General features: G+C 36.4%; 1 protein-coding gene across 1 annotated transcript in view; it reads left to right on the forward strand.

Moving 5' to 3' along the window:
• The window catches only part of LOC107695127 (MKL/myocardin-like protein 1), a 69,815-nt gene that overhangs the window by 50,407 nt on the left and 1,317 nt on the right, over positions 1-18,091 (forward strand). The window contains exons 5-18 of the mRNA XM_016494937.1: positions 4,055-4,101; positions 4,144-4,228; positions 4,766-4,927; positions 6,492-6,652; positions 10,755-10,880; positions 10,999-11,249; positions 11,640-11,808; positions 11,914-12,294; positions 13,421-13,963; positions 14,957-15,136; positions 15,231-15,347; positions 16,217-16,366; positions 17,666-17,746; positions 18,006-18,063. Coding sequence (XP_016350423.1) covers positions 4,055-4,101; positions 4,144-4,228; positions 4,766-4,927; positions 6,492-6,652; positions 10,755-10,880; positions 10,999-11,249; positions 11,640-11,808; positions 11,914-12,294; positions 13,421-13,963; positions 14,957-15,136; positions 15,231-15,347; positions 16,217-16,366; positions 17,666-17,746; positions 18,006-18,063 — 2,511 coding nt within the window. The remainder of the gene's footprint in view (positions 1-4,054; positions 4,102-4,143; positions 4,229-4,765; positions 4,928-6,491; positions 6,653-10,754; positions 10,881-10,998; positions 11,250-11,639; positions 11,809-11,913; positions 12,295-13,420; positions 13,964-14,956; positions 15,137-15,230; positions 15,348-16,216; positions 16,367-17,665; positions 17,747-18,005; positions 18,064-18,091) is intronic.

Below are 18,091 nucleotides of genomic sequence, written 5' to 3' on the forward strand. Positions count from 1 at the left end.
CAAAAAAATCACAATTTGATATTTTCCCCCAAATCGCACAGCCTTACTTTAAATCTGATTTGTATTATGGACACTAAATGTTTAGATTACACATTTGCATGCTAAAACATGAGTCTAAGATGGAGATATATTTAGTGCACTCTTACTCATAGTGAGTGCATGACTAGCCATGCTCTTCATTTGGGTGGGTTACGCACACACACACACACACACACACACTCAGTTGAGCCATTGAGCAGGTGATAAGCAGTGTATTTAAATATATGCCATGTTTCCCATTATATCTGTTAGTAAAAGGTCAGACGCCTGCTATAATCATCAAAGCCATTTGCTTTCCATTTGCTTTCCAAATCCTTTTGATTATACAAAGGAAACTAGATACTCTGAAGAGAGAATATAGAAAGTCGTTTGGTTAGAAAGGGTCTGTCCGGGATAGAAATAAACAGCAATGACAGCAGATGGCAGCCTAGGGGATCTTTGCAGCGCTCACCCAATAACTGTCTGGATCTAAATATGGATCCCAATGGGAAGGAAGAGCAACCAGCAAATGTGCAAATGCGTATCTGCACTTTCAGAATATTCCTGAGCCCCACTTTCACTGTCTTCTCCCTTTCACTTCCTGTGCTGGCTTGCATTTCCTGTCAACTTGAATGCACTCTTTTGCTCTTATCTGCCTTGTCTGATCACCCTTGGCTGAGCTGCCATCTTCTACTCTCAAATGAATGCTTCCCCCATTAAAACCCGTCGTTACAGCCTTCAGAAGAAGGACAGTTTGACCTTTGAAGCATCAGAACTCAGAACCACCAGGCCAGATTGTAAATTTAGTTGTCTGATGTCGAAAAACTTGTTTAACAGGGATATTGTAGTTTTAAATGTGTGTGTGTGTGTGTGTGTGTGTATATATATATATATATATATATATATATATATATATATCAATTTTTTTTTCTTTTTTTTTTTCTGTATTTAATTAAATATATTCAATATATATTTTCACAAGCTATTATTACATTTATCCCATAAATTATATATTTGTTTTTCTGTATTTGTGGCTTTGTGATACTCATTCATTGTAGGCAGGGAGTAATATATCATGGACATGAAAAGGAGTCTTAAATGTACATATACTAATTTTACATGTTTTTTCTATAGAATTTTTGCAATATTATAAAAGAGAGAGATTTAAAAAAAGAAAAATGTCTTGTAGTATGCAATATAAAAGTAGGAACAACAATTGTTTTTGCCCCAAATATATATAAACCTTGTCTAGGCCTATGTATAATATTGACAACTATTGTGAGTTCATTATTTATTATTATTATTATTATTTTCAGTTTGTCATTTTAATTAAGGTTAATTGAAATTAATGAGCACTGAAGAAAGCATGGGCTGAAACGTCTGCTCTTTGGTCTGTTTTTAATACACTTTGCACTTTTGTCACTTTTTTCACTTTTGCATATGGATAATAAAAACTACATTTTTGAGAGACCTTTTTTGGTCTGATTGGAAAAAATGTTTAGTGTGCGGACAAATTTAGTGACTTGTTGAATTAAGGTTAATTCATCGTTTTCAATTTCATCATTTTTTACTCTGACTTTAAGGTTAGTGTTTTGTGTGTGTGTTCTAGTTTTATTTAGTTTTGATTTGTTTCTGTTTCTGTATTTTTGTGCTGCCAAAGTTAAAGTGCTAAGTGGTATCATTACATTTTTCAGGGCTGTCTAGTGAAGGCATGTTATAGAATCATTTTAAATATGATAATATATTATATGTGGACAATATAATCTGCATCAAAAAACTAAAAATAAAATGATTTTTTTTTTTTTTGCTTTATTGCATGACAAAAGTATTTTAGTGTAGTTTGTTTTTCAATTTAGTTTTTATTTCAGGAAACTTTCATGAATTTTTGCATGCATTGTTAGTATGCGTGGATGCTGATAACACTGTTTTGTGAGTGATTTAGTCAAAGGAAACGTGTTCTGTTTTAGAAACACTTAAGTTTGCATTATCATCAGCACGATGAATCACATATCCAGCATGCAGTTCAGAAAGGAAATCTGAAGATTTGAACCTGAATCTTGATGGGGATGTGGTTACAGGGACTTTCTGCTCAAGTTCTGATTACATAAGCTAAAACGACATGAAATCATTGGATACTCTAGAAAGCCTCTACAGACGTCTACAAATGCAGTTATAAGAGGTTTTAAAACACAAACTACCTGTGCCCTAATTTTCACCTTTTTAGCCTTGTTAATTTCTCATCTGCAGATAAACGACAAACATCGCCATGTCTTTGACAGTGGAGGACCATTGTGAATATAGGATCCTCATTTAATGCACAATCAGCTTTAGTAATTGGCCTGTTCAAGATTTTCTGTCAGATAATGCGACCGTTTTTGACCCCAGTGATATAATGAATCCCTAATATCAAGATTAATGGGGTGTTGGAGCTGAAAATGATGATGAGACATCACACAGATCAAGGGGTTTTTCACACTAACCTCATCATTTCTCCCTCTCACACACACTTCTTGTTCTCTCTTCAGGCGCAGAACTGCATTTTGTGTTTTTGCTGGTCAGGGTTAAAGGGCATTGTGTGTGGATGGATGCAGTGATGTGAAAGGAGCTTGTGTGTTGCTGTGGGCAGTATGTGAACCACTCTGACCCGCAGAACAGAATCTCCTAATAAACAACTACTCCTCTTTTTCCTCTTGCTTTTTTCCAGCCCACTCTTTTTTGTTTCCATGTGCTGTCATTGCATTTCTCTCTTAAATTATATATTTGTCTGCTTTTCTGAATTTGTGACTTTTTAATTCTTAAAAAGCACATAGCATATACTGTACGTAGCAGAATTGATTGATTTTACATATTTTTTAAATGATTTACCATTATTTGTAATGTAATTAGTAAAACATTATAAAAAAAAAAAGGATCGGATGAAAAGTTCAACAAAAATTAACTAGCAGTATGCAATAGAAAAGTAGGAACAAAAGCCCTTTGAGTTGTTAAAAATGTTATTAAAAAAATGTTGTAGTTCTAGTTAGGGCTGGACGATATGGCCAAAATTTATATCACGATATATTTCTTAATTTCCCGCTCATGAACGCTACTTTATCAGATAAAAATGTCATCTAAACTATTCTGAAGACAGTCGGTTCCCTTCAGAGATACATTCATATAAAACACCCGCCACGCGTTTTGATTTTGAAACGTGCAGTGCTCATCTTTATTCAACGAAGTCAAACGGCACAAATAAATCAATGTATGGGAAACTGGTAATGTATATCGAAATATCGGAAATGTGTTTAAAAATCATATCACCGTTATTGAAAAAAATTATATCGCGATACATATTGATATTGAATTATTGTCCAGCCCTAGTTCTAGTTTTATTTTATTTAATTTTTTAAAAGTATAGTGTTTTCAATCTGCAAAAACTGAAAGTGATTTTACATGTTAGTAATAAATATAATGTATAGTTATATGTGTGTAATATATGAAATATAATAAATAAATTATAATATATCAATATATATTATAATAAATGAAAGTTAAAAATAAGTAAATATACATAAACTGAACTTATTTTTTCTCTATTTTTGTATTTATTTTTTAACTTTATTATATTATATTGGTGTATTAAATATGGGGCAGAAATACACACTCAAGACTGTGAACCTGCTGGATTAAACTGTCTCCCGGATTGCGATATTATTTTTAGATTTTGCGTGTACAAATGCGTATGTGTGCCTGGAGTAAAGAGGTAAAGTGTAATATGTTGTTCCTGTATTTTTTCTCTCTCTCTGAATCTTTTTTTTAATACAAAAATAACATTTTTACCTGATCCAAAAAAAGCTGAAAAGTATTTGCACCTCACTGCGGTAAAGATGTTTCCTGTAATCTGCACGACGCAGATAACGAGTTTGCGATTTATGATTTTTCTCACTTACCGAAAAATGTTTTCTGTTCTCACAGCTCCTTTAAGAGAAACTTTATACATTTATATATCAACTTTGGATTTAATAGTCTTATCTCTTCGTTTCTTTTTGCCTTCCAGCACTGAAAAGTTCTGCATCCTTTCATGAGCAGAGACGAAGTTTAGAAGCCAAAATAAACTCTTAACTTTATTTCTCATACTTTCCTCTTGTATCTCAGACCGAAGACTACCTGAAGAGAAAGATCCGCAGTCGTCCAGAGAAGTCAGAGCTGGTCAGGATGCATATTCTTGAAGGCGAGTATTTTAATAACGCCCCCTGCAGTTCAAACACTGACACACACCTCATAGAAAGACTATGGCTGCATCCAAGATCGCATACTCTCTGAGTAGGTACTTCTTTGGAATAAGCAATTACTTAGCGACTGTTTAAAAAGTATGTTCTATATAGTATTAATGTGAGTAGAACGAATGTAATCTGGATGTACTACATTCATTATGTTGTCTTTGTCACGTGACCTACCAGTGTCAGTTGTGTCACCTCACTGCCATTCACAAATCCTAGCAGTAGAATGTCCACCATATGCATATTTCAAAATCTCACCATAAATAGCAGGGACTTTTTACCTACTGGATAATAAATACTGTGAATTCAGACATACTACTCGCATAGTGTTTTTTTTTTTTGCCTACTATATAGTAGAGAAGTATGTGAATTCGGATGCAGCCTGTGCTTTAAATACATTTATTTAAAATGTGGTACGTACAATTTAAACTGAAGTACATGTAATGAACAATGTGATCATGCACATGATATGTATTTCCTGTATACAGAGACGTCAGCAGAGCCGTCTCTACAGGCCAAGCAGCTTCTGCTGAAACGAGCTCGTCTAGCTGACGATCTGAACGATAAAATCTCCCAGCGACCCGGACCGATGGAGCTCATTCACAAAAACATCCTTCCAGTGCACAGCAGCCTCAAACAAGCCATCATAGGTACTAAATTCAAGCAAGAAACATGATATTGTACACACCACAGTAAAGTTTTCTGCACAGTTTGCTGTTTAATAGGAGAAGTAGTTCCCCCTTGTGTCAGTACAGTTTAATGAATTTTAATTACTATAATTTTAACTACTATGTATATATTTTGTCAAATTATATTGAAATGTTTATAAGATGGACTAACAATTTTGTTGATAATCTTTTTTATTATAAATATTTAAATTGATATATTCTGACAGTTTTTTTTACCTGTAAATAAATAATATTAACCATAAATAAGTGTCAATTGAATAAGAATAACTATAAATATTAAAGAAAAACAAAAGCACGAATTTAGTGTTAACTGTTAAGAAATTGGTTGTTGATTATTGTCATTATCAATTTTGTTGATTAGTTGTTGCAGTCTTAAATATATTAGCATTGGCCATTTAAAAAAATTAATCAGCCTAACATTCGCATTTATATTCCTCTCACTTAACATTTCCTCTGGATCATTCCCTTTTTGCCCTCAATCTACATCCATACACAGGCTCTCCAGTACTCACTCCAGCACGTCATTAGCAGTGTGTGCGCATTCATCTTCATATTTATATCCCGCCATGTTCCTGCAGCGGTGCAGAGGGTGATCATTTAATGCAGAGTTATGGTAATGAGATTGCTGTGCATCGAACACCAAGTTAAATTAATTAGAGGGGAATTTACATTCGTGTTCATAGAGTATAAGCCACTCTGTGGTGGTATGAGTCGATTAACCGTGAAGTTTGTGCAGCGTCACACAATGCAGCACAGTGAAGGAATGCTGAAAGACGTTTGCACAGAACGGCTTAAACTGTTTTAATCCCTAAATAACCTAATTAGAGAGTTAATGATTATTGGCATAATGCCACGCTCAAATTAAATATAAATATCATGCACTGGAGTTTAAAGGTTTTATTATTCACTCTGGGACAATATTAGTGCAGCGTAAGTGGAATGTGGAAGCAGTGCACTAAAGATCAGAGGTTTCTTTCATGGTGTTTTATTTATTTATTTATCTTAATTTTTTTCTTATTTAAGATTACTGACTGTTACTATTTCTACCACATTTTTTTTTATTCATTCATTTATTTATTTATTTATTAAGGAAGTATTAGAAGTCCCATACAGTCAGGGCCGTGCACAGACCTTTTGAGGGGCATGTGCTGAAACTCCTGTGCACGTGCCTGCATACAGTATGTTTGAGCTGTGGGCATAAATTATATTTTAATTCATGCAGCTTGTTAAGGAGAGGTGGGCTGTTACTTGACTAATCAAATGCCTGGCAGAAAAGAAAGCAAATACAATGCTGAAAATAAACCCCTTTTTAAAATGCAAAAATAAAAATACATTTAAAATGAACAGAACTTGAGCCTGTAAGCAATCACATAGTAGCATGCTAAAAACCACTCAGAATAACTGTGTATCAACATTTTGACATTGTGGTAGCGAGGTTTTCGTAGGTAAACGTCACTTATACTTTCTTCAGAAAATGTGAAAATATTTTATGTTAAGCATCCTTTTTTCACTTTCTCTTTCTCAGAGACGGAGTTTCCAAAAGTAGAAGCGGGGAGCTCTTCGTTTGACGAGGAAAGCAGTGACGCATTCTCACCGGAGCAGACACTTCATCAGGACTCTCCCCTCGGTCAAGGACACTTACCTTTTCCACCTGAGGTACCGGCCAATGAAACAACACCAAAACAGGTGCCGTATGTCAGTTTGCATACTTAAAAACATTTTGGGGAAAAAAATTCAAATGATCATTTTTAGATCATATTTTAAAGCAATGAATTTAGCTACATTTTAATGCTGACATGCAAATAGTCAATATTGTTATTCTTAACTAAAACGAAAACCATTAGAGGTTTTCATTATTTGAAATAAAGCTTATTAACTTAGTTTAAAATATGTAATAAAATACATGTTTTTCATATAATATATTTATATTTTATTTTTAACTAACTTATTTCAGATAGTTGTCAATGCAACACTTCTAATTTTCATTTAAATTTACTAAATAGTACTAAAATGACTAAAACGGAAATGAAAATAAAGCTAAATATAAATATCGAAAATCAAAAGCACATAACATTACTAAACCTTAAACTAAAATATATGAATACATAGAATGATAAATCTCTGCATCACTGCACCCTACATTTTTTTTCTTGTTAAATATGCATCATTTATGGTAATATAAAATTCAACTAACTAAACCAGTTATTATGAACAACTAAGGTAATGAATTTAGTGACGCTTTTTTATGTCAGTATCATTTTTGTTAACTAAATTTAAAACGATTAGAAATAGTTTTCGTTTGAAAATAAAGCTTATTAAAAATTAGATTAAGAATATACAATAAAATATTTTAATCTAATGTTTATATTTTGTTTTTAACCAACTTTTTTCATTTAGTTGCCAGTGCATCTCTGATTGCCAATGAATTTCTGATTTTCATTTAAGTTTAAGTATTAAATGACTAAAATAAAAATTAATTGAAGTTAAATAGCAGTATCAAAGGTCAAAAGTACTAAACCTTAAAACTAAAATTTAAATGAAAACTAATAAACATAAAAATAAAAGCTAATTCAAAATATTATTAGTAGTAGTAATAGTAATTATAAATATAGCTACAAGCAGCAATTACGGGGGCCAAGCACTACAGAAGCAAGCATCAGACCAACTGCAGAAATGAGTAATTGAAGCCATTTTAGGATTATTTTAGTCAAAACGGCTGAAAAATCATAAACACAACCTTTAGTAACATGATTTATTGGCTTATCACGTTTGACCAATAGGTGGCGCTGTTATCAAATCGATGTGGTGTGTTCTGTGTGATTTGACAATGGCACACACAAAGTTTGGTGTCAATATGCCAAAGCATTGCAGAGATACAGCCTCAAGTGTCATTTTGGCATCATGCCTCAAATTCGTTGCTGTGGTATGCGAAAACGGTTTTGTCTATCAACACAAAATCCATAACTTTTTGTCCGCATGGTCTGAAGATGATATGATTCGATTTTGGTGAAAATCGGACCAACGGTCTAGGAGGAGTTTGAAAAAGTAGGTTTTTAAAGAAAATCAAAATGTCGGACAGGAAGTTTGGCTGACTATGGCAACATTGGTATCACTGTTCTCAGCATGACCCAAGGAATCTATCAATACCAGTCTCATTACAATAGGCAAAATTCACAGAACGCTATTAGCAATTATTTGAAATTTCATTATAACTTTTGACCACAAGGTGGCACTGTCTCAAAACTGTTTGAGTACTTTCAGGTCATTGTCTCGATGGTACATACAAAGTTTCGTAATGGTACACCAATGCATTCGTAAAATATAGCATTTTATATCATAATACTCTATTGTAGTCGATGGCAATTTCATGTTTTGTTCAGTTATAGTGTTTGCCTGACGAAGGTCTTTGTGTTGCTATTTTTAACTTTTTTGAATAAAGGGAGAATAACAGTGTGCAGATCTTTTTTTCTATTATTTGATGTACCTTTTGGATGTGCGTACTTTGACCCTTTCTTTTTGTTCAATTATAGCGCCACCAAGAGGCACAATCCCACCAATTTTTTTATGTGCCCTTAGAGTGTGCCAAATTTGGTGAAAATATCTCATTTTGTTTTGGAGTTATAGACATTTTTATATATGAGAACAGAAAAAATGACTGATGGCTGATTTTGTTTGCATTTTTTTGGCACTTACTATCAAAATTTTGGCAATTAGGCATTCGCGTGTAGCCGGCATGCTATGTTTCCGAATTTCCTACAGTGGTTTCGTGTCGATCGGAGTAACGGTTTCTAAGATATTAGCAAATGTTTTTTAAGTGCTAAAATGCAACGTTGCACAAACCATAAGGCAAAACCTGGCATGTTTGGTATCACTGGACTTGCCAAGGATTCAGGAGTCTAAAAAGTTTACTCCCGTGAAAATAAGTCGACCTCACACAAAGTTATAAGCATGTGAATATTTGATTTTACCACTAGGTGGCGGTGGCTCGAAACTGTTCAGGCTCATTCAGAGCATCGTGCTGATGACCCATACCAAGTTTCGTAATGATACGTTATTGCGTTTGTAAAATATAGCATTTTACTACAAAATTCAAAATGGCCAACGGCCAAAATGGGTGACATGGGAAAATTGGGTATCACTCGACTCGGCATGCTGCACCTAATCTAAAGAGACCAGTTTTGTGATTTTTGGCCAAACCATTCAGAAGTTATAAGGAAAAATATGCATTTTTCATATCTCCTGACCACTAGGTGGCACAGCGCCGAAACACTGCAGATAGTCTCAGGTCATGCTTGTTATAACACACACCAAGTTTGGTCTCAATATGCCAAACCGTTGTGGAGATATAGCCTCAGATCCATTTTTGCATGCTTTTCGTCGAATTCGTTCGTGCGTTATTCGAGAACGGTTTGACTAATCAACTTGAATTCTATAACTTTTTGCCAGCATGGTCTGAAGATGATCTGAGCAAATTTTGGTGAGAATCAGACAAAACGTCTAGGACGAGTTCGAAAAAGTAGTTTTTTTTCAAACAATTAAAAATAGCAAAAAAAACTAAACCTTGCGATTTTTGAATTTTGGTGTTCATTCTATTGGATACAATAGGTGCCATCGTACCTTCTGTGCTTGGCCCCTAATAATAAAATTCTTCAAACAGTATCAGTGGCATGTCAAAAGTATGTACTTTCCCATCACCAGTAACATATATACTTTTAATGCACAGAGTGTAAATTAAGTGTCTCAAACAGGTGGTCTCAACTTTTAATTAAACCTGCACAAATCTTGGCAGTTTGAGTAAATCCCCTCTAAGGTTAACAAATGAATAATCTATCATCATCAGAATATCACACACACTTTGAAGTCTTCGTGTAGCTCGTTGTGCTCAGTCAGCTCTCAAGAGCCCTGAATTATTTGCAGTGCTCACCATCTTCATTCAGCTCGTTACACATCCACACAGACACATTCGCACACACTTATTCTAACAAGCATGCGTGTAATCGCACTTGATCATCTGCATGCATTAATGTTTTGGTCCTGTAGTCGCATTTACACACACACGCCTGTGCTCTCTGAATGCAGTCACGCAAACACGATGAGCAGGGTCTGGCTGCAGCCTTGCACTTGCACTCTCAGACTTGCACGCTCTGACACTTGCGCTTCCGCTAGCGACGTCACTTGCAGTCTTTTTTATTTTTTATTTTGTTCTATTTATTGATTACTTTTTGTTTGAATCTCTCAACATTTTACAACAGTAGCCAGGTGGTGAAGACAAGAAAAAAGAAACTAAATTACATAGCATCTTAATACATTAAGCCATATTAAGTGTTTATGTTTTTCTACAGGAGGAAAACGCTTAACGAGAGACTTTGCGCATTGCATTCATATTCTGCTGTTCTGTGGCCACGGATCTTGTCTTTTTCTCCTACAAATGGCTTGCAGGACCCTGTACGTTATGGTACAAAATTAGTTTGAATCGTTTAATCACCACCACAGCTTCTTGTCTCCATTGGCAACATGCACGATTTGTGTCATTGCAAGTGACGTCGCAGGTATCGGAGAGTGCAAGTGGCGATTGCAAGTGACTTCGTAATTTAGTTTCTTTTTTCTTAAATAAATAGAACAAAATAAAAAAATTAAGACTGCAAGTGACGTCGCTAGCGGAAGTGCAAGTGTCTGAGAGTGCAAGTCTGAGAATGCAAGTCTGAGAGTGCAAGCGTAAGTCTGCAGCCAGACCCTTTTGAACACGATGGAGTTCCTCAAGTTCATGTGCTTCTCTGGATTTTCTTAGGTCCCGCCCCCTCCTCCTCCTCCTCCACCACCACCACCACCGCTGCCAAACACAGCTGGCCCCGCCCCTCAGCAGAAACTAACCAATGGAACAACAGGCCACAAGCAAGCTCCTGCACTACAAAAGGTGACAGTTCCTCATTTAACCCAGGACAGCTGGAATTACAGTTTTAAACTCTTGCACAAGTGCGATAATGCCACAAGATAAATCCTCTTTCATGCTAATGTCTTTCTGTCTCTTTTAGGGTGGTAAAGTGGGTAGTGAGCGCCCTATTCAGCGCTCTAAGAAGGTGAGAGACAACAAACCAAAGGTGAAGAAGCTGAAGTATCACCAGTATGTTCCTCCAGACCAGAAACCCGATCGTGAGCCTCCACCTCTGCTCGACGACTCCTACGCCAAACTCCTCTATCAACAGCAGCTCTTCCTCCAGCTGCAGATCATCAACCAACAGCAGCAAAACTACAACTACCACACCATCCTGCCTGCTCCACCCAAGTAAGATATGCCAATAAGATATGCCAGACACATTTCTGATTATTACCAATGCTGAAAACAGCTGTGCTGCTTCACATTTTTGTAGAAACCATGAAACATTTTTTCGGGATTCTTTGATCAATAGGAAGTTCAAAAGAACAGTGAAATAGTAATCTTTTGTAACATTATAAATGACGTTACTGTCACTTTTGATCAACTGAATGCATCCTTACTGAATAAAAGTAAATATATATTTATAAATATTTATAATATAAATATATATTTATAATTTATAATATTATGTTGTTGAATGTTTAACCTGTATCTGTCATGTAATAGCCAGTGAAGCTGATATGCAAAACAATTTCATGCAATTAACATTATAATAAAATTTGTATACACTTTATTTAGGCCTCCTGCTGATCAGCAGCCTGCCTCAGCCAATTGCCCATCGCCATCCAAAAATGACACGCCCCCCCAATCAACATCCACTAATCTGATTGGTCAGAATCAGCAGACCACTGCAATCGGAGGTGGAATTAAAATAGGACCCCTGCCTCCCAACCTGGATGAGCTGAAGGTTGAATCCCCTGCAGTGATAATAACTCTTAAGTTCAGTACTGATCACTGACTGGGAGTCTAATGAACTCCTGTCACATCCTGTCATTCTCTTCACTTCCTGCAGGTGGCAGAGCTGAAGCAGGAGTTAAAAGTGCGGGGCTTAACCGTCTCAGGCACCAAAAATGACCTTATTGAGCGGCTGAAGAATTTTCATGAGCAGAACGGTGGCACCAACGCACCAACATCTAAAACCAACACACCACCAGCCCCTGTAGTGGGAGGAGTCTCTTCTTCCACCCAATCAGCAGACAGGAGCGTGGGGGTTGCTTCCTTCCCATTCGTTGCGACTGCAGAAAGGGGCGGAGCTCAGATGACAGTGCCTCAGATAATGCAGTTTGGTAGTACTAGCTCCTCCCCTCCGGTTTCCCCCACCCACTCAGAGCACTCATGGACTGGAATGAGCCCAGATGAAGCGAGCTGTAATGGGGATGCTTTTGGGGAAATGGTAAATGTCTCCTATGCTTTTGTGCTGCTAGTCTTCAAACGAATATAAATGGGTAACTTCAGGATAAGCAGTTGTGAAACGTTATCAAGTGTGTAAAAAGTGACATTTACAGATAAGCTTACCCTGTGTCTGCTGTGGAAGCGACCAGTGAAGCGTTGCACCACAGCAGCTAGAGGCTGATGCATGTGTCAAAGCTGCGAGTGTTCACGCACCACAAACCATTCGATGTGAGCTTGAGGCAACACATTATTAATGAAATCAGTTATATCAAAATAATAGTTAGGTTAGATTTCTTTAGTAGAAATCTGGTGGTTATGAAATTGATAAAAATATATTAATTTATATTAGAATTTAAATACATTTAGTTTAAAAAATAATATTTAATCTAGACTTCAGCTATCTTTGTTTTTAAAGAAAATCTGTTAGTCTAAATATTGATAAAGATGTCATAAGTATTTTATTAATAAAAAAAAAGGAGTTTACTTCAAAATAATAATTAGGCTAAACTTCAGCAAAATAAAAGTAAAACTCCACTTTATTTTTAATGAAGATCTAATAGTTTAAAAAAACATCATAATAATAATAATAAATGTATATTATTCAGTAATTCTTTACATCTGTGTATGATATGAATATAAAATTGATTTTTGCTATCTTTGCTAATTGCTATTTATATTTATTTATTTGGTTAAAAATCAATCTGTATTAGAATAAAAAAAAAAATGCCAGCTTTGCAGTAATGTTCAGTACATATTTAATAAATAAAATTAATAGCAATCAATTATTTCTTTCTTATATGTGTATGAAAACCTACATGCAAATAATTTTTTTATTTTAACATAGTAGTAAAGTTGCTTTTTAAGTAGCTGTGCAGCAAGGCAGCAGTCGAAACGGTGCATCCATCAACTAATTGCACATTGCAGTATATGAGCTGCTTCTAGTGTAGACTGTTGATTATGCGTGCAATGTAGTTTTGTTGTGCTGTACCGCTTGTGTCTGGTGACACGGTATTCCCAAAGTATGGATTTATTACATTTATACAATTATATACTGTAGCTGTTTACTCAAAGAGTAAATTCCGAATAGCTCTTAATATTTATGTATTTGCCATTCCTGTCCCTTTCAGGTGACCTCTCCTCTTACCCAGCTCTCCTTGCAACCTTCTCCTCCTCTCCCTTCCACGGTCCGCATTAAAGAGGAGCCCGGCAGCCGGATGTCTCCATCCTCCTGCTGTCTGGTGTCCCAGTCTGCGGCACCCCCTATAGACAAGGACCAGATGCTGCAGGAGAAGGACCGGTGCATTCAGGAGCTCACACGCATGCTGCTGCAGAAACAGCAGCTGGTCGAATCTCTGCGCTCGCAGCTGAAGGGCAAGCGTGTGGGCGCGCCGGTCCGAGTGAAAGAGGAACTTCCTGGTGTCACTATGGAGCTGATCAGAGCGACCGTTAAGGAAGAGGTCATAGAGGTGATGGAAGACAGCGAGATGGTGACAGAGCCGCAGGTGTTCCTGCAGGCAGGGCAGACACAGCAGCAAAGGACGGTGGCTGCAATAGAGCTGGAGCAGGACCAGCAGCAGCTTATAATGCAACAGATTCGGCGCAACCTGCAGCAACAAGTACATCAGAGGAAGAGGAAAACACAAAAACAGCAGCACAACCAACAAAAACAAGTCAGTCCGATTTCCTTTTTGAGATTAATCATATGAAGCGTTAACACTGTCATCTAATTAGAGCAATTAAAAAAAACAGTTCCAAAACTAAATTCTGACTTGTTCCTGCCTTGAGTCATGATCCCTTCACGAAGGACCCAGTTTCTCAAAGTATAAACCAGGATAACTACCGCTAACTAAAACTAAACATTTTTTAAAATTAGATTAGATTAAAAATATTAGATGAAAAACTTGAAAAATGCTGCCTTGGCAACTAAATTTTACACACTAAAATTACTGGAAATAAATAAAAACTAAACAAAAAAATAAATAAAATCATAAAAGTTGGTGCCAGTAGCCTTGTGGGCAGTTCAAATCCCGACTCGAGGAACTTTCCCGATCCCGCCCCCCTCTCTATCCCACTTCGCTTCCTGTCTCCTCTGCACTGGCCTATCATAATAAAGGATAAAATGCCAAAAATAAAAAAAGAGGAAAAACTAATAAATGACAAAAACACGTAACAAAATTACAAAAATTTTTAATGCAGATATTTTAGAGCTATTTTAAAAATTAAGACACCAATGAATTTACTTTTTCTGGTGGAATTGGACTACTTTTATACTGATGCCACAGGTTGTTTTTTAGGAGGTTTTGACTACCCAGAACATGTTTTTTTGAGCGATTTTTGGTGCAATTTTGATGCTATTTTCCCCAGGAATGTGAGTCAGCTAGTTTGGGGTGTGATTGAGTTAGTTTTCAGTACCAGTTGGGCTGGTTTTGTTACGGAGACCTGGCAACCCTGGTTGTCACTGTATTTTCAGAGTACTTTTAGGAGAAAAAGGATTTTTACACTTTTTCTCTGAACATTTCCCTTGACACCCTAGCACTACATCGCAGCCTCCTGGGGTTATGTTTGCGGCACAGCAGTAGTCAGACATTGAACTTTCATTGTAATGGAAAATCATGGCACGTCTCATGTTTTCTGCTAACCTTTCTTCTTTTCCATTTTTCCAGCAGTTGCCTCAAGCACTTACCAACCAGCAGGAAAGTCCTGTTTCTTCATTCCCAGTGGATGTACTGAACTCGAACTCCACCCCCACCATAGTGACTGACAGCAATGGCAACCAGTTCCTGCTAACACTGTCGAATCAAAACACAGAGACACGGGCCAGAGGCCGCCGCGCCCAGAACAAAGTAAATAATCAGATTAAACTTGTGCCTCAGTGCTTAGAGATGTCAAAATCTATACAATGATCATGTAATCATTTAATGTTTATGTCGTTTTCAGAGACTGCAGTCTACACCCACCATGTTTACCAACCAATCCGTGACTGAATTCCTTAACAAAAACAACCAATCAGAACAGCCCATACAAACCGTCATTTTGAAACAGCCAATCAAAAAGGTTAGTACAAAAACACTTTATTGCTGTTTTTACACACTTTTGTTTTTTATAGTGTGTGAAATTAAGTATACAACTTGAATGTGGAATACATACATGACCGTATTATTTTATGTAAAAATGTCTAAAATTTTGTCAGTCTGATCAAATAATGAAAAGAGAAAAAGTCTCAGCTGATATTACTTCTAGTTCAATTACCACGTTCATTCTTTAAGCTGTTAATGTTAATAGTTATTATAAAACGGATAGTTCCGGTCCTTGATTCTGATTGGTTGAGCCATGTTCGAAGCTGTTGTAAATTACTCTACAAACATACGCCTTTGTTTACGTTTGTCTGTTGCTTGGCAACCACTTTGTTGCAACCACAACTGATTCTGAGGAACTACATTTTTTGGTGGAAGAATACTGTTTTTATTTATATCATTACACTTTATTTGCTCTGTTTTATTTTGTGAAACCTTACTACATATATGGAATAACTGTTTTATAAAAGCAATAAGCCCCGTGAAGTCGTGGTTTACACTGAATTTATAACAGCTAAGGGGGTTTAAGGCACTCCGCTTCGCATCGTGCTTAACAACGGCCCTTAACTGTTATAAATTCACTGTAAACCACGGCTTCTTGGGGCTTATTGCTTTACTCTATGATAGCTAATAGGGAAGGACTTTTGCAGAAAACTGCCATCATTCCTCCATATAAGTTAATGATATGTATAAAGCAAGTCATTGAACATGGTTATGAGACTTTTAAGCCCACTTATTAAAATGTTAATGACTAATCACAGTCACTGGTGTTCAAATGAGGGCTGCAGGCATGGGCTATTAGCCCATTAACATTGGGACTAATTGAGATGCATGTTTTTACTTTGACAGGCACTAAAGCCAGACCTAAATGTGACGACCAATTACAAAGCATCAAGCTGCACATCCATCTCATCACCAGCCAACATCCAACCGTTCTTCTCTCCAGTGGATTCCATGAACGACACTGAACCCGTCCCCTCATCTCCCAACAACAACAACGTAAGTGTCTGGTTTGTGTACATACTAAAGATCTGTTCCAAAACCTGGTGTGCTAGACATCATAACTGAAAATTCAGCTTTGCATCACTGGAATAAATTACATTTTAAATTGTTCAAATAAAAAACTGTTATTTTATATTGTAATTTTACTGTTTTTACTGTATTTATGATCAAATAAATGTAGCCTTGGTGAGCATAAGACACTTCTTTCACAAACATTTTAAAAAATCTTACCAACCCCAAACCTTTAAACGGTAGTGTATTTAAGTAATGATACGCTTTAATGAACACAGCAAACCTTGTAAACATTCACAGTGCAGACTAGAAAAAAAATTATTCCCTTGTCTAAAGTCTTCCCAAGAAGCTAACCAGAGTCATGAATAACCTGGAGTCCATTCAAAAACACTCACAAATTTGGAGTTTGCTCTTCACAAGAAGCACTGCCTGATGTGAAGCATGCCTCGAGCCAAAGAGATCTCAGAACACCTAAGATTGAGAACTGTTGACTGTGTAAAGCTGGAAAGAGTTACAAAAAAGGGTTTTGGAGCAGAGCTTGTGTTTGTGTCTGTACTCTATGTAAAGACTGTCTTGGGGCCAGCAAGAATCTTTTCTAAAACTAAATAACAAAATCTATGTCATACGAGACAGGAATTCTAATAAGAGTTGTGTCTAGACTGCTATACAGCACAGATTCTGTTAGTGGAGTACGGATTTATAGGTCTGTGATATAAATAGAGCGCAGCTTGTTTGTGTTAACATCTTAAGACCTTTATTGAGACATGCATGTTAACCGTTTTGATAGTTTGGCATGGTATCACGATCCTTACCAATCCTGCTTAATCTGACTCTAAAACCTCTCCTCTTTTGTTAACCACATTACATATCATTTTATCTCTGTTTTACACTTCTGTTTCTTCCCATCATGTTCTGTCATTTTGTGCTGTCATTTTTCATGTGGAGCACAAAAGGAGTGCTCTCATGCAGTTTTTTCATATAGTTCAATGGTGACCATGTCTGTCAATCTCCAAAGACATCAAAAACATCAAATAAGCACCACAAAAACAGGTCAAACGGCTACTACTATTCAAGAGTTCAGAATTCAGGAGACTTGGAATATAGTGTATTAATAATATGGGCTACTTTTATGGTGCATATGTTACGTTTTGGTGTATTTTTGTCCTGTAAACTACTGTTTATGGAGATGAACTGCATGGAAATTCATTAGAAATCACCTGTTAGTGTTCCATACAAATAATGACAGAACGAAACCTTTAATATGCATCCATATCTGTCTGTCAGGAGGAGATGTGTGTGAGTTTGGACCAGCATGCTTTGCTCTCTCCTTCCACCTTGTGTTCACCCATAGCTCTTTGTCATCAGGTACTGTCTCGTCCTACATCTCTCTTCCATCTTCTGTTGAACTTCTGTTGTTCCCCTGCGAAATTAACTTGTTTTCTTTTCATATTAATGTTTCTGACCATTAATTTGTGTTGAAATCCACGATTTGTCACCACTTGGGACTGATTTAGGATTTGTTATTCCCATTTCATTTGAGTGATTTCATGGATTTCGGGGATCAGATCCAAGGTCTGATTATTGAACGAGATCCCAGTATCTAATGATGTTGATGTTTTTGTAGGAGAATGGCTGCCATCAGCAGGTTGACGACCTGTTTGACATCCTAATTCAGCGTGGAGGTGATTTTTCATATTTATTGTCATTTAA

The sequence above is a fragment of the Sinocyclocheilus anshuiensis genome, unplaced genomic scaffold, assembly GCF_001515605.1.
Source record: "Sinocyclocheilus anshuiensis isolate Anshui unplaced genomic scaffold, SAMN03320099.WGS_v1.1 scaffold434, whole genome shotgun sequence".
Classification (NCBI taxonomy): domain Eukaryota; kingdom Metazoa; phylum Chordata; class Actinopteri; order Cypriniformes; family Cyprinidae; genus Sinocyclocheilus; species Sinocyclocheilus anshuiensis.